The sequence below is a fragment of the Lactuca serriola genome, chromosome 9 (genome assembly GCF_051521515.1).
Source record: "Lactuca serriola cultivar US96UC23 chromosome 9, Lser_US96UC23_V15, whole genome shotgun sequence".
Lineage (NCBI taxonomy): Eukaryota > Viridiplantae > Streptophyta > Magnoliopsida > Asterales > Asteraceae > Lactuca > Lactuca serriola.
In genome coordinates this window covers 6,738,865-6,762,500 of record NC_136416.1, presented here as the reverse complement: position 1 = coordinate 6,762,500, position 23,636 = coordinate 6,738,865, and the positions used below count along the sequence as shown (strand labels likewise).

The window sequence follows — 23,636 nt, the reverse complement described above, 5'->3', positions numbered from 1 at the left end:
ATCATATTATGTTAAACATTTTTTTTAAAACTTTTAATATTTTAAAATCAAGCTTAGTAATTAAACACCTTATTTTTTAAAAATTCTTTTTACAAAGTCATTAGAATAATGAGTAGAAGTATTCCTTAAATTTTTATAATTTTTGGAGAATTTCTTATTCTGGGCTTTTTTATAAATATAATTAAAAAAATTCATTTATGACTTTGCTCATTTTGTAGAGAATTAAATTTTAAAAACTTTGGTTTTTTTAGATTTTTTTTAAAGAAAAAAATATATGGCTGAAAAACTAAGCAGGTGAAAAAAAACCCCACCAATTAGTAAGCGTTAGACACTTGTCATGTTGGAGGGTGGAGGCACGTGTCAGCTGGATAGGCGACATGACCGATTTTTTTTTCTTTTTTCTTTTTAATCTTTTTGCTTTTGTCACTTTAACCCTCCAAACAATTAACCTTCTCTGGAAATTATCAAAATCTCGTCATTAATTAGGAAAATGTCATATTATCTCGCGAGATTTTAAAGATAAATAAAAACAAATTTTGACCATTTATTTTTTCAATTTTAAGGCCAAAAATAGTCATCGTTATTCCTACTATTTTTTAAGTTTCTACTTGATCCTCTATCTCTCTCTCTCTCTCTTTCTCTCTCTCTCTCTCTCTATATATATATATATATATATATATATATATATATATATATATATATATATATATATATATCCCTTTAAAAGAACCATCATATTTTATAGATCAAGAACCATTATACATATATATTAAATTTTCCGTCTCTTATCTACAGTAATCTGTTGTATTTTGAGACACTTATAGTCCTTCTAATTTCGAAGTTCCTCTATTCTTTATTTTTTCTGTAGATCGCTGTCTTTTTGTATCTTGATGGGTTCTTTTGTCATATTTATATTGTTAGTAGAGACGTGTCGTTTTTACGTACGCTTAGTCATCGCCTTCTGACACCACGAATCTATTCTCCTACCGCTTCTTTTGGTCCTTCCACCACCGCTCGCTCAAATCGATTTTCCTCTTCACAAAACCATTACCAGGTGACTCTCTCTCTCTCACTTTATCTCTTATTCTATCTATTTCTTTTCTAGAAATCGTATCCGTTTCTTTCTGTAATCGATTATGGCTCGACGCATTTTTCTTCCCAGTGCGGTTTCTTCATGTTTGTTTCGACACCTACCGAAAGAGGTGTTCCCCATCCCGTTGTTACCGGTTCTCCATCGTTACTGAACATCCGTTGCACCGCAAAACGTATGAATGTCGGGTGGAGACCGGAGTGATTTACCGGTGATGGAGATGGAGATGAACCACATCGATGTTCCAGTTTAGGTAGAGGACGGTGGTGGTCGGATTTTACTCCGGTCAAACAGGAACCACCGATTTTTTAATACATTGATGTTCCAGTTTAGGTAGACGACGGTGATGGTCGGATTTTACTCCAGTCAAACAGGAACCACCGATTTTTTAATGGAATGATCTTGAAGGTAAACAAGAAACCCTAGAATTGATAGTTTCTATTGAGATCCAAAAATCTGTGATATTCTTCTTATATTCCGAAATTGTTTTCCATTGGAGGAGATCGACAGGGAAGAGACCCCCGATTACAGTGTGAAGAAGAAAAGGGGAAACGATCGGACCACTCGACTCATTTATTGACGTGCCTTGAAAACATAAACGAAATATCGACAAAACTGGTAAGGCTAATCAGAACTGCAAATGTTGAATGTTTCATTTTTTTCAACGGATTTATTTGTTCTCCTAAATCATCACTCCTGTTCTCAATCGATTACCTCATACACTGTTTTTCTTGATATCTGTTTTCGGATTAACTGATTCAACTATCAATGTTTTTTTTTGTTATTATGTGATAAATGTATGTACAGTTCGGTTTGCAGACTAACATTACGTTAATAGCAACCCATCACTAGATATATTGTTCGTGGAATTTTACTTTCACATGCCCTGACATAAGCTTTGCTGCAGGTTTGAGAATAAAACGTACCATCAGAAGCTTTTGCAAAGCTGAAGACTATCATATAGTCCCAATTCATTTAGATTGATCTGAAAGGTAAACAAAAAAGTACATTCGTTTCATTTAGATGTGGTTGTATATGATACTGGATTTTTACAATTTTTTTTCAACCATTGAAATAATTCTTTGTTGTTATGCTTGGAAACAAGAATTATGTTTAATGGGGTTGTGGATATGTTGTGATAAATGGGCTAGATGATCAGATCTTCATATATTATACTGATCATGGCCCCTTAGTAGATCAATTTGCTAATTTGTTTTTTCGTAGTGTGATTATTTACTTTCTTTATATTGGCTAATATGATGGCATGATCGATATAATATATAGATATGTTTTTTTTGCAGGATAACATTGAAAAAGAAGTTACCTTAGTGCTTAACCTCTCTAATCAAATCCCCGTTAAAAAGAATATGATCTATGGAAAAGTAGGTGTAAATATATCACATTTTTTGACTTTTTTTTTGTTATTTTAGATATAATATATAAATATGTTTTTTTTTGTCATTGGAGGATATATCTCCTTTTCCTTCTCATTCTAAAACCTAAGATGAACATTGAAAAAGAAGTTAACTTAGTGCTTAACCTCTCTAATCAAATCCCCATTAAAAAGAATATGAAGAGAGTCATATTTTCATTTATCAGTAATTACGTATATGTATAAGGGTAAAATTGTCATTTGGCAGGAAAAGGGTCAATGGGAGATGGAAATTCAGGAAAGAATCGAGGCAGACCATTCACGTAATTTACTCTTAAAGTTTTTAAAAAATATAATTATAAATCATTTATATGATATACATGTTATGTTTTTAGGCAATAGATTATGTTAGTGAAGAAGGGCGGTTTGGGGATTATGATGAAAAGGTTGTGAAATCATTAAGAGTTTCATGTTGGTTGAATGCTGTTGCTTGTGGCCTCAAATTAAATGATCACAAAAATGCAATCATCTTATGTTCAAAGGTAATCAATCATAAAACCATTATACTTTTTTTTAAACAATTCCAAGTTTTAATTATTATTGTTATTATACAAGGTTGTTTCCAACAGGTGTTGGATGTTGAGTTTTACAATGTGAAAGCTTTATACAGAAGGGCACAAGCTTACATGGAAACTTATGATTATGAATTGACCGAAGTGGACATCAAGAAGGCCTTGGAAGCCGATCCACAAAACAGGTAAAAGTATAAAATTTGGAGGTCATTTTGGTCATTTTCTTAAACCTCTGTAATTTTATTTTGGTTTTGTTATTTTTGTAGGGAGGTAAAGTCTATTCACAACACTTTAAAGCAACTTGAACCAGAGAGTAACAAAAGAGATGCTACACTTCATACAAATATGTTTGCCTAAATGGCTAACGATTGTTCTATACAAACTAAGGTTTGATTTTCTTCTTTTTTCAATTAATTTTGTTTTCCTTTTTATAAAATACTTTTTTTTTCCATTGACATCAGTCAAAGTCAAAGTCAAAGTCTAACACTAATATTGAATGAACTGATGTGGTAGAGATTAAAGATTGAGAAAGTGGAGAAGAATGAGAAGGATGAAATGGCTGTTGATTCATCTTGAAATTATTGTATTTTGTGTGTGTGTGTGTTAGTTGATGGGTATTTTGATGCTAAAGGTGTTTGTAAATTTAAAATTTTTATTTGATTACACTCTTGATTTGCATTATAGTTCTCATTATTTACTCCAGGTTGGTTAAAGTCAATAACGGTTAATGATGCACTAATTTTTATTCCCAATTCAAATAAGGTTAGGAACATTTGTTTTTTCTTTCGGGTTATGAATTAACTATTGCAAATTTATTACTTGATTTAATTTAGAAAATGTAGGTTCACTAAGTCAGGAGGTGCAATTACTTATAAGACCAACCGAAGATTTGACAGATTTAGTTGCTATATTTATTGAAGTGTCTTTCTAATCAGGCAAAGAGGTTGATATTGAAGGGTATAAGCTCTTGAGTTGGGAATGGTGGCCCTGGTTTGATTATATGCCTCACATAACCAGACAACAACTTTGAGTACAAAATTGTTTTCATAAAGGGGTCATTATATTATGGCATAGTGCAACATATTTGTGTGTTTGTAAATGGGCGAAACGTACACAATAGCAACACACTTTACTGTATCTACCAATTAGAACAATGTATTATACTTCCACACAAAAACGACACCTTCCGACCCCCGCAACGCGGGGGTCACCTTTCTAGTTATATTTTATAGATCGGGTTATGACTAAAATGTGACACTTGACAGTGAAATTTAATGAAAACAAAATATTTTGTCATTTAATATTTGTAATAACAAGAGTAAATTACACGAAAGGTCCCTATGCTTTGGGGTAATTTGCACGCTTGGTCCCTAACTTATTTTTTTAACTCGGAAGGTCCCTACTGTTTGCTTTTGTTACACGCTTGGTTCCTACTGTTTGTTTTTGTTACATGTTTGGTCCCTGTCTTACCTAAAAATACTATTATTTAAATAGAAAAAATTGTAGGTTATGTAAGGTAAGGTGAAGGGGTGAGGTAGGGGTGTGTTTATTTAAATAAATTAAAAAAATCAAGGAAAAAATAGTCTTTTTAGGTAAGACAGGGACCAAACGCGTAACAAAAACAAACATTAGGGACCTTTCGAGTTAAAAAAATAAGTTAGGGACCAAACGCACAATTACCCTAAACCATAGGGACCATTCGTGTAATTTACTCTAATAACAATAATTTCAGTTTATAAGTTTTAATTTAAATAAGTTCCTTTAAAATAAATTGCTTTTTAGATTATATTAAATAAAATAATTGATTAAAACTTTAAATTTAATTAATTTAATATGATTAATTATAATACTTATGAGTAAATTACAGTTTTGGTCCCTATGGTTTGGTCAAATTCGCACATACAGTCCAACCTTTGAAATTTTCACAAGATGCATCCCCATGGCTTAAATAAATTGCACTGCTCATCCTTCATCCACTTAAAAAGACCATTTTACCCTTACTTTTATATTTTTTTTCTTATATATATATATATATATATATATATATATATATATATATATATATATATATATATATATATATGGGTTTAGGTCATTTTTTGTCATTTAACTTTTGGTTTTGTACTCATTTGGTCACTTAACTCTTTTTAAGTTTTAAAAGGTCATCAAACTTATGGCTTTGTACTGATTTAGTCACCTAACTTTTTTAGTTTTTTGGCGTGTTGTTTGAATACATTTTAATTTTTTTGACATTTTGTTTGTTTATACTTTTTGTAAAAAAATTGTTCATTAAATGTAAATATTATTAATTTAGATTAGGTATAAAATTATATTTTTAATAAGATGAATAGATAGACTAAATGAAATTCGAAAATGGGTTTCAAGTTATATAAAGGCTAATTGGAAAACCATATAACTCGAAAACGAACAAAATTTCTAAAAATTTTAAAAAATGAACTCGAAAATAGACACATGTGTTTGAGTTATATAAATTTTGATTAACATTTTCCATTCAGACCGAAATGTAGAAAAAGTCTAAAACAAAAACAAATGAACTTGAAGCCATTGACACTCGTTTTAAATTTCGCTTAGCTTATACAATAACCATATTATAATAAATAATTATATACCTAATATGTGTTAATCATATTCTCATTTAACTAACCTTTTTATATTTTTTATGCAAAAAATATTTATAAAAAGCTTTACAAATATATAAAAAAAAAACAAAAGATCAAAAAAACATCAAAAGATATATCCGAACAAAATATAAAAAACAATTATTTAAATAAAACGTCAAAAAATATATAAACGAACAAAATATAAAAAACAATAAAAATATATTCGAATTAATTTTTTAAAAATATAGATAAATCATAAAAAATATAAATAAAAAAATAAAATATAAGCGGGAAATATTAAAAAAATAAACAATTATATATATATATATATATATATATATATATATATATAGAGAGAGAGAGAGAGAGAGAGAGAGAGAGAGAGAGAGAGAAATATATATAAAAATAAGGATAAAATTGTATTTTTAAATGGATTAAGGATGTAGAGTGGAGTTTCTTTAAATCAGAAGGATGTATCTTGTCAAATTTTCAAAAGTTAGACTAAATATATGAATTTAACCAAATCACATAAACCAAAACTGTAATTTACTCGATATTTATTTAACAGATAAGTTGAAATTTTTTTTAACCTCCAAATATATATTGAGGAACCTGTTATCCACCCAACAAGGAGCTAGACGGTCATAACAAGAACATAGAAAACAGGAAAAGGTTTAAGTTTTACAAGAAAGAAAATGACAATTAACCTACTCAACCCATTTAAATGAATATTTTAATCTCCTATGTTTAACCCAAGTGAAGACGAATGACTTAATGATCTCTATTATTTTGGTTGGTGGAATCAAAGAAAAATTTACTTTGCCATTGGAATTTGATTTTTCAATAATGAAATTTAAGATGTGACTTTGACCAAACCTAATTAACTAAAATTTAGACCTAAATAATTAAGATATTAATTGGCTATAGTTAAAAGAAAAAAATTATTAGTCCAAAATTGTTATTCTTGGAATTAAGTTAAAAATGGGAAATTGGCGAGTTAATTATGTCATTAGAGTAAAGATTTAGATCTAAAGCCTCAAAACCTTCATTTTTTTATTTCAAACATTTTGACTTTTGAGGCTAGTGGGTATAGGATGGTGTTAAAACACAGAAAGAATTGTTAGTTTGCATGTCATGTTATCCTTAACATCACACCGTTTAGATAGGAAATGGTAACCACACATCCACACCATTTTGATTTTCATGCCATATTTTTTCAAGTGTTTTTTCTTCATTTTTCTAATATTTATAAAATAAATTATGTAATATCAAAAATATAATATTTAAATTGAAAAAAAAACATTACATAACAAAAAAAAATACATATGTGTCGCTTTGACTTTAGAACATAAAAAACATGTTCCACATCATTACGTTCTGCTTCTTGTCTTCTCTTGAATAAATTTTTTTGGTCCCATTGGGTGTCAAAATTCATTCACAAATGTTGAATACAGATGATATATTCCATCTATAAGTTAATACCCAAACTTATATTCATTTCCATTCATTGTGAAAGGAGTATCTGGTGCTTTCCTGACAAATTATCTTTGAATATTAGTGATTGATCGATAACGTGGATGTTGGAACCCAAAACCCCAAAACAAGTGTGTGAAATCCATAAATCTTGGGAAGCAACAACCACTAATACCAACGAAGGAGCTCAATATGACCAATTGCAAACTGCCATCTCCACGTCTTGGAACAATTTCTCCATTTTCAGTGTGTGCAATCAATGTTTTCAAGCACATCGGGAAAACCATGTTTTTCTTTATGTACCGCATATAGTTGTTGCATGTCATTTAACGAAGGTTTTCACAAATAAACATCATTGAATGTGTCAAAAACACATTTTGACAATCTATACAAACTTTCTCTTGCAGTTCTTTCAAACATTCACATATAATCGTCAAGGAGGTCGGGTGACTCCTTGTAAGCCAACAAACAAATTGTCGCAACATATTTCTACAAGCTTGTGAATCCTCGTTTGCCTCTAAAATCATATCTCAATTGGAGAAAAACAATATCTTAACATATATTTAATAGGTAAACATATGTATTTATCTTGTGTAAATATATGTTTAATAAGTATAAAAATGAAAGAAACGATACATGTTTTCCAAGGCATTGGCTATTCGTACAAACACATTCTGACGCAAATGAAACATTCTTTTGAAATCTTTTGACTGGTAGACACAATTATTTGCAAAGTAATCATGATATAGACGTTCGTGCCCTTCCACACGATTTCTATTTAGCATCGTGTGTCTTGTTAGTAGAGGATATTTAACTTCTCCTTGTAGCTAGTTAGTGTAATACTTGTAAATCATGGTCATGAACATATCATCATCATCGGAGGACGAGTTGAATGGATCCATGATTTTTCTAAAGATGTATTGAAATTGTATAAAATTTAGAGAAAGAAAAGAATGATATCAATAAAATTGGGTAAGACGGTATGAATTTACAGGTAAAAACTATTAATTAATTATTTTTAAATTCTTTTTTTACCTTTCAACGTTAAAATGAATGGTCTGATTGGTTACTTCTCCACTTGAACTACATTACCATTGCAATGAGATACCACATGTAACATGTAAATGTTCACAATAAATTTTCATTTTTTAAATAAGATAAAATACAATTTCCGTCAACCAGTATCGATAAAACAGTTTGTTCTAAAAGGAAAAATCCCTAAATCAATGTATGATAGATAAACGCGAAATCACAAAAACATAAAAGTTGTTGATGAGTAAGTATAGTCATGCCTTTTCCTTCCTATAGTCATCTAGAGCACCTGAAACATTTAATCCACAACTATAAGCCAAATCTTAGTGATTTCGCCAAAACACCTACATATCACAATACATGCAAGCATACAAACATTGGACTTTAACAAGTGGTTGGTTCACCTCTTTTGCTTTCAACATAAAGTTGGTCTACCCTGAGTATCTTGGCTTGTAGTATAAATTTGGATCGCGCTTGTGTAACGCCCTGTCCCAAATCGTTTCCCATTTAGGTGTGGGTGACGTAATTTAGATGACCTGGGTGTTTAGTTGGTGTTTTGGAACCAATGAGCATTTTGGTAAAGTATCAGCTCGGGCTTTTTATGGAAATTAGATTTTTGTTCGGGAAATCTTAAAGCAGGTATGAGTTGATAGAAGTGTAGAGCATCTCGTAACCTCTTCGTGGATATGAGGATCTTCGGAATGGGGCTTATAACGAAGCAGTTATGGCCTTCGGAAAGTTGCAAGGTTTAAGGAAAAACCCTAGTACACAGGGCGTACATAGGGAGTACACAGGGCATATTGATGCGAAGGAAAGTACGTTGGGTGTACGTCGGTGTATGTTGGGCGTACGAAGGAGATGGATGCGATCATTGAGAGGAGTACGCTAAGCGTACTGGGAGTATGTGGGGCGTACTCCAAATTCATGCAAACCCTATTTTAGGGATTTGGACCCTATTTAAGCTCACTTTCTCTTCACCAAACCTTAATATCTTCAGCCTCCACCCATTTTTAACCCTAGAATCGAACCCTATGTGCAATTTAGTGATTTTGAACTTGGTATGTGCTTGATGGGTGTCTTGAGAAGAAGAAGAATAAGAGAATCATTTGGAGGTATGGCTTGAGCTTCTAGATCCAAGAGTATCTTTCCATTTGCAAGCTTCAAAAGGTAAAAATCTTTGACCTTGATGACCTTTGTGTTTGGATCTATTTTATAATGTTCTTTGGCATTGTTAAGTCCCTTGATGAAAAGGTGAGATTTTGATCTACTCTGAAAATAATGGATGTTAGATCTTAGCTTCAATATGGTCATTTGTTCATAAAAATGGAAAATTTATGAAAGACTTTGGTCCATGCATGTATTAAGTTATTATTTAGTTCTTTATTTAAGTGTTGAGTCCCATTAAGTCGTTGATATTTCCATATTTATATCTATTTTTAGGCAATATTTAGGTACATTTTTGTATATGAGTTGGTAATTTATTTAGAATAATGGTACTTATGAGTTTAAATGTTATTTGCAGCCAAAATAAGACATTTTGAAGAAAAGGGACTAAAAACGTTAAAGGAAGAAACTTTGGGAGTTAAATGATTAAAGGAAAAGAAAATCTGGAAAAAGCGTCTTCACGTCGTGAGAACCGGAAGATTCACGACGTGAGTTTAAGATCTAGAAGATATGTATGCGGGTGAAGAAATCCTTGCCGGGCACGGTTATCTTGTATTCACGACGTGAATATCTTATTATTCACAACGTGAATTATGAAAATCAGAAAACTATATATATCCTTAACCATTACGAATTGAAGGGACTTTTGGCTAGAGAAAGGGGTTCCAGAAGGCGATTTTTAGCAGAAGAAAGGTCCTGGAAAGAGGTCTTCAACACCAAAAGAGTGAAGGTCCATAATTTAGTTCACTTATTTATTACCTAGGAACATGTTTCATTATACTTTGATTTGTGTTAGTGTGTTAGTTGCTATTATGAGCAGCTGAATCTAGCTACTCTTGTTTAGCTAGAAGAAGCTTCCAACTTATGAATAGCTTAATTTTATATGGATTTATTTAGTTGGTAAATTGCTTGTTTTTGATTTATAGCTACCTAGCATGCTTGTGTTTGTTTCTCTAGTTGCTTAATTTCACGTTCTGTGTAGCTTAGTGACCATTAACTGCATGAACTTGTTTACCTAATGATTTAGTGAACATTAAAATTTTAGAGCTAAGATTGACCAGTATTAGTTAGTAATTAAAGTAAATAAACTTAGTTGTGCTAGAGAACGTAGATTATGACTATAATTGTGTTTACATAATAATTCTTACATAGCATATTCATATTCATAATTGGTTATGTGTTTAATTGTGTGTGACCATACATAGTTTTACATGAATTAATTAATTAATTATTGGTAAAGTTAGACTTAAATTACCAATACAATTAAAACCAACTTGATAATCCATAATTATTAGCTAGCCATAAGGACGAAGTGGATTCGAACTAGACAAGAGTGTTTTTACTTATTGATTGAATTTGAGTTAAGTTCGTCTGATCTTGTAAAATCAGATAAAACCCTTTCTAAACTTGTTAATAATTGGGTTAATTTAATAGCAAGTAGATTAATTAGTAACACCATTCCCTGTGATCAACACCCGACTTACCCAAGCTATACTGTAATCTGTAGGTACACTGCCTATAAGTGCATAGTTAGTTTAAGTTTGTTAGGTTATAAATATTAAAATTAGTGGGTACTTTTGTGCACATCTGTCGTGCTTGTGAGTAAAGTTGGAAACTTTATTGGTTAAGACCTTGGATAGGGACCAGATCTGTAACGACCCAATTTTCATAACCAAAAATTTCGTTTTTTAAAAACATTACTTTTAGAAAACATTAAAAGCTAAAACATTGTCTGATCAAGTTATCACACAAGTGAACCATGTCTAAAAGCCAATTCATACATTCAATCGAAATATCAGAGTACAAATCCCGGTGAAGCTCGTAAATGCGGAAACCGGAGAGTGTGTGTGTGTAACGTATCGCTACCGCGCCGGCTCCTTTCCCCTAGCTGAGGAGGTACCTGAAACCAAAACTGAAAACTATAAGCACAAAGCTTAGTGAGTTTCCCCCATTATACCACATACCATGCAACATATAATAACCATTGCTCAGCTAGGAGTTACGGGCCTTGCCCACACTCGGGAAGATACGGGCCCTACCCACACTTCGCTAGCTGGGAGATACGGGCCTTGCCCACACTCGTGAAGATACGGGCCCTGCCCACACTTCACTATCTGGGAGATACGGGCCTAGCCCACACTCCAACCTTGGAGAGATACGGGCCCTGCCCACACTCAACCGCTAACCCATAACATACAAGTATCACGCAGACAACAAGTATAAGCAACTCTATCATATTAACACATATATCATACTTGACTAAACCCAGAGATACCGGCTCGGCCCACACTCTAGTACTAGCATCTCGTCTACACGGGTCGGCCTTGGTGCCTTAGACCCGTTCCTACTGGAAAGGAAACTCACCTCGAAATAGTTGCTGGTCTGTGAGGGAATTGATCACCTACTACTGCTGCTGCTGCTCCGAAAACCCTCCGGCTACAATTCCCACAATATACTCAATCAAACACTGCTCACTGACCTTTGGGTAAAATGACCATTTTACCCCTTACCTTGCCCTAAGTCAAAGTCAGAGTCAACTTTCAGTTGACCTCGACTCGCCGAGTTGGCTTTCCAACTCGCCGAGTCCCTACGCAAACGACTGCCCTGAATCCTGGTCCTACTCGTCGAGTTAGGCGCCGACTCGACGGGTTCACCTTCTTAACCAATATTCAAGTCCTTCATCCTACTCGCCGAGTTGTATGAACAACTCGCCGAGTTCATCTTCATCCGATGAACACTTATGCGAAGACTCGTCGAGTTGTATGAACAACTCGTCGAGTCTGTTCTTGATCTAAGGAGATTGCCTTGAACTCGCCGAGTCAGGGCATTGACTCGCTGAGTACCTCCATAGATGAGTTAAGCTTCCGACTCACTGAGCCACACCCTGTGACTCACTGGTCACTCGACACCACGAAAAGGGAACAAACTCGGAGACTCGCGAATAGACTCGCCGAGTCATATGAACGACTCGCCAAGTCGTTGCCATGCACCTACTGAATACACGGATTTGCTCGATTCCAGTCCATGCCATTCATAGATCTGGACTTCTAGGACACGAATCACACGTAAAGTTTCCAACTTTACGTGTGGATATTCACCAATATGGATTTTAGGGCTCAAAATGTCTCAAAAGGGTAGATCTAGGACTAACAAGTAACATGGGGCCAAAAAGCTAACAGATCTGAGCCCCTGGAGCTCAAACTTGCCTAGATCCAAAGGCCAAATGCCTTATTACAACATACAATGCACATACAAGTTTGGGGATTTGACCAAGAAGGACCCAAATGAAGTTTTAAGCATAGAATCAAGGGGAAAACGGGTTATACCTCAAGGGAACTGCTGGAAGAACACAAATAATGCTTGGATGGCTTCCCTTCTTCTGGATCTACTTCCTTCCTCTTTCAAATCCTTCAAAAACACACACACTAACCTCAAACTCTCAAGGAATAGCTTAGAACGAGAGATACAGGGCTTTAAGGGTCAATGGGGGCCGACTTGGGGCTGATAAGTCCTTTAAATAGGGTGCAAACCCCTGAAACTTAGGGTTTCATCCAACAGCTGTGACTCGCCGAGTCCAGGATATGGACTCGCCGAGTCACCAACTTAAACGTGTCCCGGGGTCCCGCATCCACTCGGCGAGTCGGACCTATGACTCGCCGAGTCCAAGGCTAAAAGAAAGGAAATACTCAAATAACATTTACGTACCAGGAACCGGGTGCTACAAGATCTATGTTTTGGACATCTTGACTTAACCAATTGAGAGCAAAATATGGGTTGTGGACTCCTGACTAGTAATTTGGGCGTACAAGAAGGTACGCTCAGCGTAATACAAGGATTGTGCATCAGCCAGTTGTACGTTGTGCTTTATGGTCGAGTATGCGGGGCGTACGTCTCTAGTACGTTGTGCGTGCTCCCCAGGGAGTCATTTTGGATTTTTGAGGTTTGGGTCATTGTTGGATTTTTGTAGTTTGGGCCTTGTTGAGCCATTAGACTTCTTTTTGGGCTTTTAGTCTGTGCCTTTTAGGATCCTTTGGAGTTTAGGCCCATAAAGGGTTTTGGGGACCCGATTTGGAAAATTGGGCCATATTTGGGCCTTGGGTGTTTATATGGAAGTTGGGCCTTTGGATTATTGGTTTGGGTTTGGGCCTTGGGAAAAGCATAAGGAAGGGTAAAAAGGTCGTTTACCCTAGTTTGGACTCTTAGGGTGAGTCCTGACCCAATTATTAATTTGATGTTATTTTGGGTAACTGATAGCGTGGGAATGTCAGCGGATCTGCAGTCAGAGAGTATCTGTGGGTTTCAACAGTCCGAGGTGAATCTGCTCATTATATCATTGGGTTGAAGGCACCAATGTTGACCCATTACTTGTTTTGTGTAATGCTATTTGTTTTTGTGATACTTGTTTAGAATACCCCATGGGTAGCCTATGGCATTTGTAAGAAATACCATAGGGGTAGCCCATGGCACTTGGATGTCAGACCATGGGGGTAGCCCATGGTATTTCAAGGAAAGGCCATGCGGGTAGCCCATGACACTTGGATGTTAGACCTTGGGGGTAACCCATGGCATTCTAAGGAAAGACCATAGGGGTAGCCCCTGGCACTTGGATGTCAGACCATGGGATAGCCCATTGCATTTCAAGTAAAAGACCATGGGGGTAGCCCCAAGAAAATATATGTATGGTATATGGTATTTAGGGAACTCATTAAGCTTTGTACTTACGGTTTTCAGTTTATGTTTCGGGTACTCGGTTTTCAAATGGAAGAGATCGGGATGATTGTAGAGCACACACCACCTCGTTCTGCATTTTCTCAACTTAATTTGATCTAATATGATGATTGATACATTTGTTTCATTTGGATTTTTATGATGATGTTTCTGGAATACTTGTAAACTAATTTAAAAATAAAAATTTTGGGTCTTATTTTTGGGACGTAACAAGTTTGTATCAAAGCCTTGGTTTGAGGGATTCAGGCATACTCTCGAGTGTGACTGAACTCAAACTGAGGAGTTGATAATTTTTCTTAAAAGGAAAACAGGTTTTAAAAAGATTTTAGACAAAGGAAAGAAATATCTAAAAAGGATTTTGTAAAGATAAAAGGGGTGTGATGTGTGCAATCGGTCGAGCTCAAGTAAGTTTTTCCAAAATACCCATACATGTTATATGATATGATTTGATATGTGAATCGCATGCTAGTTAGGGCTAAGGATCCGCTCAGTTTTTGCATGATATAATGCTAGGAGAGATGCCTTTGTATGCCTATTGTATGAGCTGGTAGACTTGCATGCTAGTGATGATTAGTCAATGACAGATTGGCCTGATATGTGATGCCTTGTAGCCTTGGGAGCATTGGATGCTATGCTAGGATGGGAATAGCTATTGGTATCAGTAATTGCTAAGTGTATGCTTTAAAAATTATATACGGTTAGGATCTTATAGCCCTAGAATAATTGATTTGGCTTTATTTCCTGTTCCTAGTTTGGTTGTGGTCCTAAGGTAGAGTCTTTTATTCGACAATCTGTTTGATCTTGTTTTGTGTATAATTTGCATGCATAAGGCAACCGACAGTGAGGGTGGAAGTTCCTAGCATAATTTGTGGTGTGTGAGTTTGAATGTTCTTTGATCATTTTATGGATTGGAGTGCTACTACTCAAATGTTGTTTGCTTTGTGCTTTGTGGGACTCTTAAGTGATGTGAGTTAGTTGCTAAGTGAATATGTTAAGTCACATGTAATAAAGACTGAATAATATCATAGTGATGGATTTGACCCTATTGTGCAGCTCTTGTTTGAGTCTAACCATTGTAGGGATGACTCTTTTACTCGAAGGCTTATTTGAGCTTTGTTGCATGTGATTGTGTTCACGAAGCAGCTAACTGAAATTATGAGGAGTTCTTCAACTGCTAATGGCAGGGTGAGGTCAGGAACCTAGGAAAGCCTAGGGAATGCTTTAGTGGTTTTTGTTGCGCTAGTTAGCGAGTGCTCGGAGTACGGATTTAAGAAGGCGATTTAGAGGATCTAGGATGGTTCTTGAGGAAAGTATGGGTAGGTGTGGAAGGTAGTATTGGGCCGATACTATTGAAAGCACAAGATCAATGCTCGAATCGGGGAGAGTCTTGGGGAATCCAATAAGCCTATGGGATGAGGATTCTTAGGTATGTTCTGGTCTTCTGCATATTGTTTTTTTATGTATGGTGTTGAGCACTCAGAGAGGAGGTTCGGGTTCGGAATTAGGCTCAGGTGCAGGTGTTGATTCGATCGATGAGTGCATGCGGGAGTTCATCTCCTCAGAGATTACTCACAATATTTTGGAATGGCCACATATGATCTTTGGTTTAGTCAAGGAAAGGATTTTGAAGCTCTTGGATGTTTGCCTCGGGGCCTTTCGGGTTGAGATTGTAGTAGGGCAGTTGGGGGCTCATCTAGAGCCCCCGACTTGTGGACCCCTATAATGCTTAAGGAAGGAGGATCTTACTGTTATTTCTTGTCATTTATGGTCGGAGGTGGGTTATGCATCGGACCTCGGTTGTTCAGGCGGTTTATAGGATGGTTGGGGCAACCCAGGAGTAGGAGATTGGTTCAGATAGGCAGCGGGGAAAGAGGAGGCGCACTCATAGTCTGGCTCGGTGATTAGAGCAGTTGGATGTTGCCATAGCTAGGGTTAGAGACTCGAGAGGTCGTGGTGGTTTCGTGAAGGATAAAAGGGCACATGAGGATATGCGCAACGAGTCTAAGTGTGGCAGGTGCTTTTGCGGGTATGTTATCTTTTGCTCTCTTCTTGGTTATTATCATAATTATATATTCCCTTGGAATTTTGTTCTGGTTTGGGTAAGAATTATCTTTGGTTCGGTTCTCTGGTACTGTTTGGGTTTTATCATAAAAAATTGTTATATGACTTTTTTTGCATGCCAAAAGTCGCTAGTGGGTCGTATTTTGATGAGCGGGAATTCAATTGATCGGGGAGTTGTTTCGGTTCTTTGTTGGGTTTAGTTCATGGATTTTGATGGAAAGATCTTAAATCGAGGCAGCATGATTAGTTATTCAGCGAAGTTAGAGTTTAATTGGGTTACCATTTGTTTGGTATGATCGGTAGTTGTCCATGGAAGAACATTTGGGTTCAATCATTACCGTTGCTAGGGAAGGAGCGGTAGCAAGCAAATGGTGTCAGTCGCTCAAGTTGTATGGTCATTGGAAGTGACAGGGTAATTTTATTACCGCAAGGATCATATATGGTTAGAATTCAAAAGCTCATTTGAGGATGGGAAGTATGGGTGATGATTCACTAGTTCAAAGCAGGAATGATGGTCTTAAGTCACCAGCATAAAGGACTTAGGGATTGGGTGTGATATTATGGGAATTGTTGGGGTTATCGGGTTTCTGAAGTCTCGGGAAGGAGAGTGAGGCCACGACCTGAAGCCGTTCATGAGGAGTCGCCGATAATTTCTGTGGAGGACGAGATGCCCATGGACCCATACAATGTGGCTTTGAGGCAGTTCCAAGACAACTTGGCACAAGATGTCAATCATATGAATGTGACTTTGGACTTTATGATGCAACAAATGAACATCCATCGACCCGATGCTCATCCGGATACATATCCGTACATCCCGAGTTGGGAAGAGTTATGGTGGGGGCGGCAAGGTGGAGTCGGGGGGAGTGGACCCCGGGAGAAGATGAAGACTAATTATCATTTTTCCTTAATTTGTGTTTGAAGTTTTTAAATACATTTTTATTTGTTTGTTTTGTTTTATATGTTTGGTTTGTTTGTTTCTTAAAACTTCTAGTAATTAGGGGTAATGTAAGAATTTTAATATAATGTTTGTTTTCCTTTTTTGTTATGTAGTTTTTGTCTTTGATTTATACAAAAAATTAGGTTGAAAATAGAGCGATTATTTAAAACATAAGAGGAACCAAGTGAGGGGTTGATTCTTAACGAGAAATTAGAAGATTTTAAGCGAACACTTTGATTCCGATGATTATATGTAAAAAGGGGACCATGTTACAGAAGACATATAAATGTGTATTGAATTAATACCCTTTTTAGCCAAGGAATCAACGTTGAAGCAGAAAAGAGTGAAATCACGATCTGACTATCAAACACGCCGTGGTCATAACCCAACACGGTGTGTTCCAGTGAAAAAACACGACTTATGTCTAAGTATAAATTCAACACGGCATGTTTTCCCTTACCAACTCAGTGTGTTACGACCTCAGTCAACTTTTTTGAGTCATTGATTTGATCTTATTCTAGGCGGGCATTGTTCACATTTCTTGAGTCCATTCTGAGGCATTCCAAGATGCTTTTTCCATATGTTTTACGAGATGTCAACCACACGAGACGTATGACACCCAATGCATGGATGAGTTGTTCCCATGCTAAAGTCAGCTAAAGAATAAGCATAAAGAAGAAAATCAACCTTGCCACTTCTATCCCAAGGGAGTTCGTTCCTTTTCTCCCTTTTTAATTATTCTTTATTATGCATAGCATTCAATGGGGACATTACATAAAATAAGTGTGGGGTAGGAGGTTGGTTACATTAGTTAAATTAGAATCCAGGTATAATTTTGAAAAATTTGAACATAAAAATTGCTATGTTAATTCAGAAAATTATGGTAAAGCAATTAGGATTTCATGCTAGTATTGTGTTTGATGATTCTTTGATGACCTAAATGTTTAGTTGAGCTAATATATGTTATAATGCATTTGTCGCCTCCTTATCCTAGTGAAATCATGGAACAAAAACATAACCTTGCTTAGTTTGAGGGACGCAACATGTTTAGCATCATGTACTTGAAATGTATCCAGGAAAGCTTAAGTAGTCATTGCACATGGGACTAATGACTTTAATCAATAAAGCTTGAAGTTAAAACCCCTTGCGTAAGCATATGTTTTTCTAGGTTTTTAGATTTAAGTGGAAAAAGTGCGTTTGAAAAAGAGTGTTGAAATGTTTGAAAGAATCTACAAGTATGAAGACATGAAGAAGAGCTACAAAGTATCAAATATTCAAAGAAAAAGTTGTAATTTTATTTTATTTGTAATTTTCTTTTCTATGTTATTTTTCCACATGTATGTTTGGGGGTTTAACTAAATATACCTTGAGGTTAAGAAAGTTTTATGTGGATGGATTCGGAGGATGCATAAAATGAGCGTTGTTCGGAAAAAGTGGGCAGCTGTTTATGAAGATTATTAGTATTTAGGATTAGGGGGTCCTTAGGAAAAATTAGACAGAAATGTATGCGTTGCGGTCTTGGCATAATGGTTGGTTCAATTTGGATTGTCTTATGTTATATTAGTGTGCTAAAATTCAATTTTGTTTGGGGGGCAAGCAAAAGTCAAGTGTGGGGTATTTTGATATGAGCATATTTGATCATATAATTCATGCATTATTTTAATACTTTATGTTGTTTCATTTATCAGACAAAAAGTACTTAATTAGTTTAAAATTTCATTTTCAGCAACAAAGACATGCTCGGAAAGAAAAGGAAGCAGAATTGGCAATTGGAAGCTTGGATATTGGATTTTGAAGAAAGAAGATGAAAATGAAGAAGAGCAAACTTTTTATTTAATAAGGAACACGATTAAGAAACCATGATAGCCAATGGACAATTAAAATTGTGAATTTGTCGAGGAAAATCCAAGAGACAGAGATTGGAGTCCAAACCAATAGCAACAAGATTGTTGCAATGTATGTGTAGACGTCAAATTTTTTTTGTTTTGCTTCAAAAGTTTGCCCACAAAAGGATCCCCAACCATGCAACAAGTCCTTATTATATTATAATAAGAGCAAATTATACAAAAGACGCTAAGTTTTATAAAAAAAAAGTTGTTTTTTGACATTGTTTTCTTTTCACTTAAGTTACCACTTTTTTTCCAATTTTGACATCGAGAAAATGATGTCACTGAAACATGTCAGGTTAGTATGTCATATCAATGTCATGTCATCAAAACTAACACATAACCATGTCATGTCAGTTGATAACTGGATTGACCAGTCAAATGATCAATATTGAAACAAATTGAAAAAATATATGGTCAAAATCAGATTTTTATAAAAACTTAGTGTCTTAATTGTAAAAAAAATAACACGATTTCAAAATCATTTTTTATTTTAAACTTAGTGTCTTCTATGACTTAATTGGATTAATTAAGGTTACTGTCGTTGTTCACATTTCATCATCCTCGTTCCTCGTTAGTCCTTCCAAATTTCCAAACTCATAATACTTTTAATTAATACGATTTGAACTTAGATGAAACGGTGATGTTTTTATAACTGGGATGGTCATCAAAGTCAAAACTATTATCAATTTCTTAATTTAGCCAAGATAATGTGACTCAAGAAATACATATTTGTGATGTAATTTTGGATAGATTTCCTATATAAAATTTAAGCTTAAAATCTTTAGATTTCTAGATTTCTAGATTGAGGTTAAATTCTTGGTTCAACGACGCTAATCTATGCTCACGTATATAATGTGTTTGAATACACATATATGTGATCTTATTCGTAATCGATTTCATCCATCGAACTTGAAAAAATTGAAACTTATTCATTTTTTTTTTTTTTGAAAAATATTGTCAAATGCTTTATGCATGCATTCTAATTGAAGCTCCCAGACGTCGTGTGATTGGAATTAACAATTATATATAGTATTAATTCTCAATGGTATTAAGAATAATAACCTTTTGGTAGATTTTTGCTATAGTGGTTTGAATTAGGGGTGAGCAAAAACTGCATCGCAACTAAAATTAACCGCATAAATCGTAATCGATAAACCGCAACCGCAATAAAAACCGATGGTGAGGTTTTCTGTTTTTCAAAAACCGCAAATTTGCGGTGCGGTGCGGTTATTAGTTTTCAAAAACCGCAAAAAAACCACATCGCAGCGCATATATTATATACAACTTTTTTTTTATTAATTATTAATATATTAAATATTAAAAATAAGACAACTTTTATGAATAAAAGATGAATAAAATACTAGAAGACAAAAATATGGGTTTTTGTTATGTTTAACTTTGAAAATGATGAAATTAGACAATTTTAAGAAATTTATTGTTAATTACTATTGATTTGACGTTTTTAAGATATTAATTGTTTGTGATCTAAGTTAATTGTCTTATACATTATGGTTTTTTTTTATTATTACAAGTAATATGTTTGAACTCTTAAAACCGTTTTAGCTCTAAATTGTGGTTAAAAACCACGCAAAATAACAGCATCAAATTCATGCGGTTAATAACCGCAACACAGAAAAAACAAAGCCGCACCGCAAAAATAACTGTCTAATTACACCGCAAAAATAACCACATCAAGCGGTTTTGAAAATGGATTAACCGCATTTGCGGTTAGTGGTTAGGTTTTGGCTAATAATCGCACCACACTCACCCCTAATTTGAATTGTTGATAACTTTAAACCCTGATCAATGGCTGGTCAATACTGAATACGTGTCCGTATCCGTGTCCGTGTCCGGTACAAACAAGTGTTATATTACTCTACCATTTTTATTAATTTTACTTACAAAACACATAATTCTTGTGAATAAGTGATTTCAAGATTAGCATTTAATTGGGCCTTGTTCCTAACATCGATCCATTAGAAACAATCAAACAAGTAGCAATTTTCCTATGTATTTGTCAAGATCAAATATAAAGATTCCCACTTTCCAAGGTTGCTCTAAATTTGGATGCCATTCAAAATGGTCCCCGAATTATAATTATAATAATATTATACACTAATAAACATTCTAATTAGCGTGTTGGTAGGGTCAAACAAGTTAACTAAGTCTTGCTTCGCTCATCTTCCGTATGTTAGAAAAGTATATATTTTTTGTTAGAAAAAGTCTCCTAATCACTCCATATATATACTAAAAACCTCCATTTGACCAACAGAATGCCATGGACAGACTGGTCAAACCAGATGTGGAGGAGTTGAACCTAGTGTTCATCAGAGGCCAGAAATGTTCTACTACCTTTGCGTTAACCAATCTCATGCACACCATGTCAGTTGCTGTGTTTCTCGACACCACAAACCCCACTCGATTCTCCTTCCACCACGCTTTAGTCGTCCTTCCACCTCTAGCCACCGTTTCTTTCACTCTTTTCCTATCTCAATCCTCTGATCAGCCGCCAAATATTGCCCCTAATCCAGACACCATTCTCGTCCACTCATCAATCGTGCTCGCCGGAAATACCAATCAGGAAAACCTCCATCTTTTATTCTCCAAATCCGGGCGGCATATCTTCAACGACGCCACAATTCCGATCAATTTTGTTGGCCATGACATTATTGATTTCCTCCTCTCGTCTCCCACTTCTAAAATTGTTAACCATTCGTTTATTCTATCACGAGCCATTTCATTTTGCAACAATCATGAGCTCAATTCTTTATTGAGGTCAGCTGCTAAAACCGGGAACTTACTATTCTTTTCATCTTTGATAACTGTCGGTGCTGACGTGAACCACCGAGACGTGGACCGGGAGTCGGTGATGTCGTTAGCCATCCGGTCCAGAAACGTGGACATGGTTCGGGTCATGGTTGAATCCAATTTCGTGATTGACCATTTGGTTGACCGTTTTCTACATGATGCGGCGTGTGTAAATGGGGTGGAGACAATGGAAGTTTTATGTATGAATTATCTAGATATCGATATAAACTCGGTTAATCCCCGAGGCCAGACGGCTCTACATATAGCCGCAAATCATGGGTACATTGAAGTCCTTGAGTTTTTAGTTACATTAGGGAGTGATTCCGATGTTGTGGATAACAAAGGGTGGACCCCGCTTCACTGTGCTTCGAGTGAAGGCCATGTAGCGGCGGTTGAGTTCTTACTAAACTCATCGGTTTTCGTGAAGTACGCGGTGACTAAAGAGGGGAAGACCGCAATCGCTCTTGCGTACGAGAATGATCACATGGATTTATACGATATGTTGTATTTGAGAGATGTTTTGCATAAAGCTGCCACTGTAAACGATATTAGTGGATTAAAGAAATGTTTGGCAGAAGGTGCGGCGGTGAATGGCAAGGATCAGAATGGGTGGACCGCTTTACACAGAGCGGCTTTTAAGGGTCGGGTTGAAAGTGTGAAACTTTTATTGAGTCATGGTGCGCGAGTTGATGTGGAGGATAATGATGGGTGCACGCCTTTACATCGGGCGGTTGATGCGGGTCATGGTCAGGTGGCTATGCTACTAGTGGCTCAAGGTGCAAGAGCTAGTACGAAGTCTCTTATTGATCATATGTCTTTGAAGAATTATCATTCCCTTGTCGATCCTCTTTGTTAATTGGCTTAACATTCTAGTAAATGGTGTGAGGTTTTCGTTAGTTATATGATCTAGAATCAACATTGTGTATAGCATGAATAATTGACAAACACGATTTTAATGTTGTAAATGAAATGGTGAACATGATTTGTACCGATTTCAATTCGTATTAAACCGTATTTATATTTTACAGATTAAGATGTGGAGGTGCATATGGGCCAAACCAGAGGCCCACTTTGATCAAAATCTCATTTATAGTGTAAAGACTAATTTTAGTAGCAAGTAAATTATTGAAATGGTACATGTGATTTTGGCCCTAAATTTTGTTTTACATTCGGGTTGCTCTTATATCTTTTTATTGTAAATTTGAAATGACTATTATATTATTTTTATTTTTTTAATTTACTTATAACTTATTACTTATTAATAAAAACAGTAAAATAAAGTGGGCCCCCACCAAGCTACCCACTCCCCCTTATCGTATACATTGTACCATGACTCAATCTCTTTGTTTGTGATAAACCGGAGAAATCTAAACCACCACCAACCACCGAACATCCACTTCCGAAAACAAGCTTTTCCGATCTGCGGTCTAAAGCCAACCATTAGGAACCACTAGGAACCATTGTACTATTGTTTAATTTATGAACTCAAAATTATTGAAATCAAAAGCCGCCACCGATCATTACCGGATCGTCTCCACCTCCCATTACCATAATATCGCCGCCTATAACATCTACTCTGCATCACATCTTATCTCCGCAAAATGGAGATGCTTTTGTGTGTACAACGCTAGCTGCTTTGCCTTTCTTTCTCTCGTCGGAAATGTCAGTTACAACCAACATCATCTACTTTGCTTTGCATCTGCTCCGCCTCACGGCCCCAACTCTGCAGATCGATGTGTCTTTGTGTGCGTACATCCCTAGCTTTACATATCGATCATTGGTTTGATTTAGATTTATGATATTCGAAATAAGATCACAATCAATTTCGATTTTCATTTATGGTTTGTGTTTTGTTTTTTGTTTGTTTTTTATTTTTATTTTTATTT

The 23,636-nt window shown here is 35.3% G+C and overlaps 1 protein-coding gene and 1 pseudogene across 13 annotated transcripts; both read left to right on the top strand.

Moving 5' to 3' along the window:
• The first annotated feature begins 958 nt into the window (after positions 1-958).
• Positions 959-4,211, top strand: LOC145072925 (70 kDa peptidyl-prolyl isomerase-like). Of its 13 annotated transcripts, none has more exons than XM_079019419.1 (9): positions 959-1,054; positions 1,163-1,498; positions 1,601-1,708; positions 2,392-2,472; positions 2,731-2,785; positions 2,865-3,004; positions 3,092-3,219; positions 3,301-3,421; positions 3,548-3,712. In XM_079019419.1, exons 2-8 carry the CDS (start codon positions 1,487-1,489, stop codon positions 3,389-3,391), a joined length of 615 nt encoding a protein of 204 aa, XP_078875545.1. In that variant the 5' UTR covers positions 959-1,054; positions 1,163-1,486; the 3' UTR covers positions 3,392-3,421; positions 3,548-3,712. The 13 variants fall into 13 exon arrangements, 11 of the variants coding, with proteins under 11 accessions (XP_078875545.1, XP_078875546.1, XP_078875548.1 ...); XR_013691191.1 differs by lacking the exons at positions 959-1,054; positions 3,548-3,712 and adding exons at positions 3,738-3,796; positions 3,877-4,211 and having other exon boundaries at positions 1,061-1,498; XR_013691192.1 differs by lacking the exons at positions 959-1,054; positions 3,548-3,712 and adding exons at positions 3,738-3,796; positions 3,868-4,211 and having other exon boundaries at positions 1,061-1,498.
• A 16,962-nt stretch (positions 4,212-21,173) lies between these two features.
• Positions 21,174-22,867, top strand: LOC145076862 (protein VAPYRIN-LIKE pseudogene; annotated as a pseudogene).
• The last annotated feature ends 769 nt before the right edge of the window (positions 22,868-23,636 follow it).

Excerpts from the sequence above, each read along its gene's own strand:
- LOC145072925 (XM_079019422.1), top strand. Across the intron at positions 1,709-2,391 it reads ACGAAATATCGACAAAACTG|GATAACATTGAAAAAGAAGT; the intron begins GTAAGGCTAATC and ends TTTTTTTTGCAG. Across the intron at positions 2,473-2,730 it reads AGAATATGATCTATGGAAAA|GAAAAGGGTCAATGGGAGAT; the intron begins GTAGGTGTAAAT and ends GTCATTTGGCAG.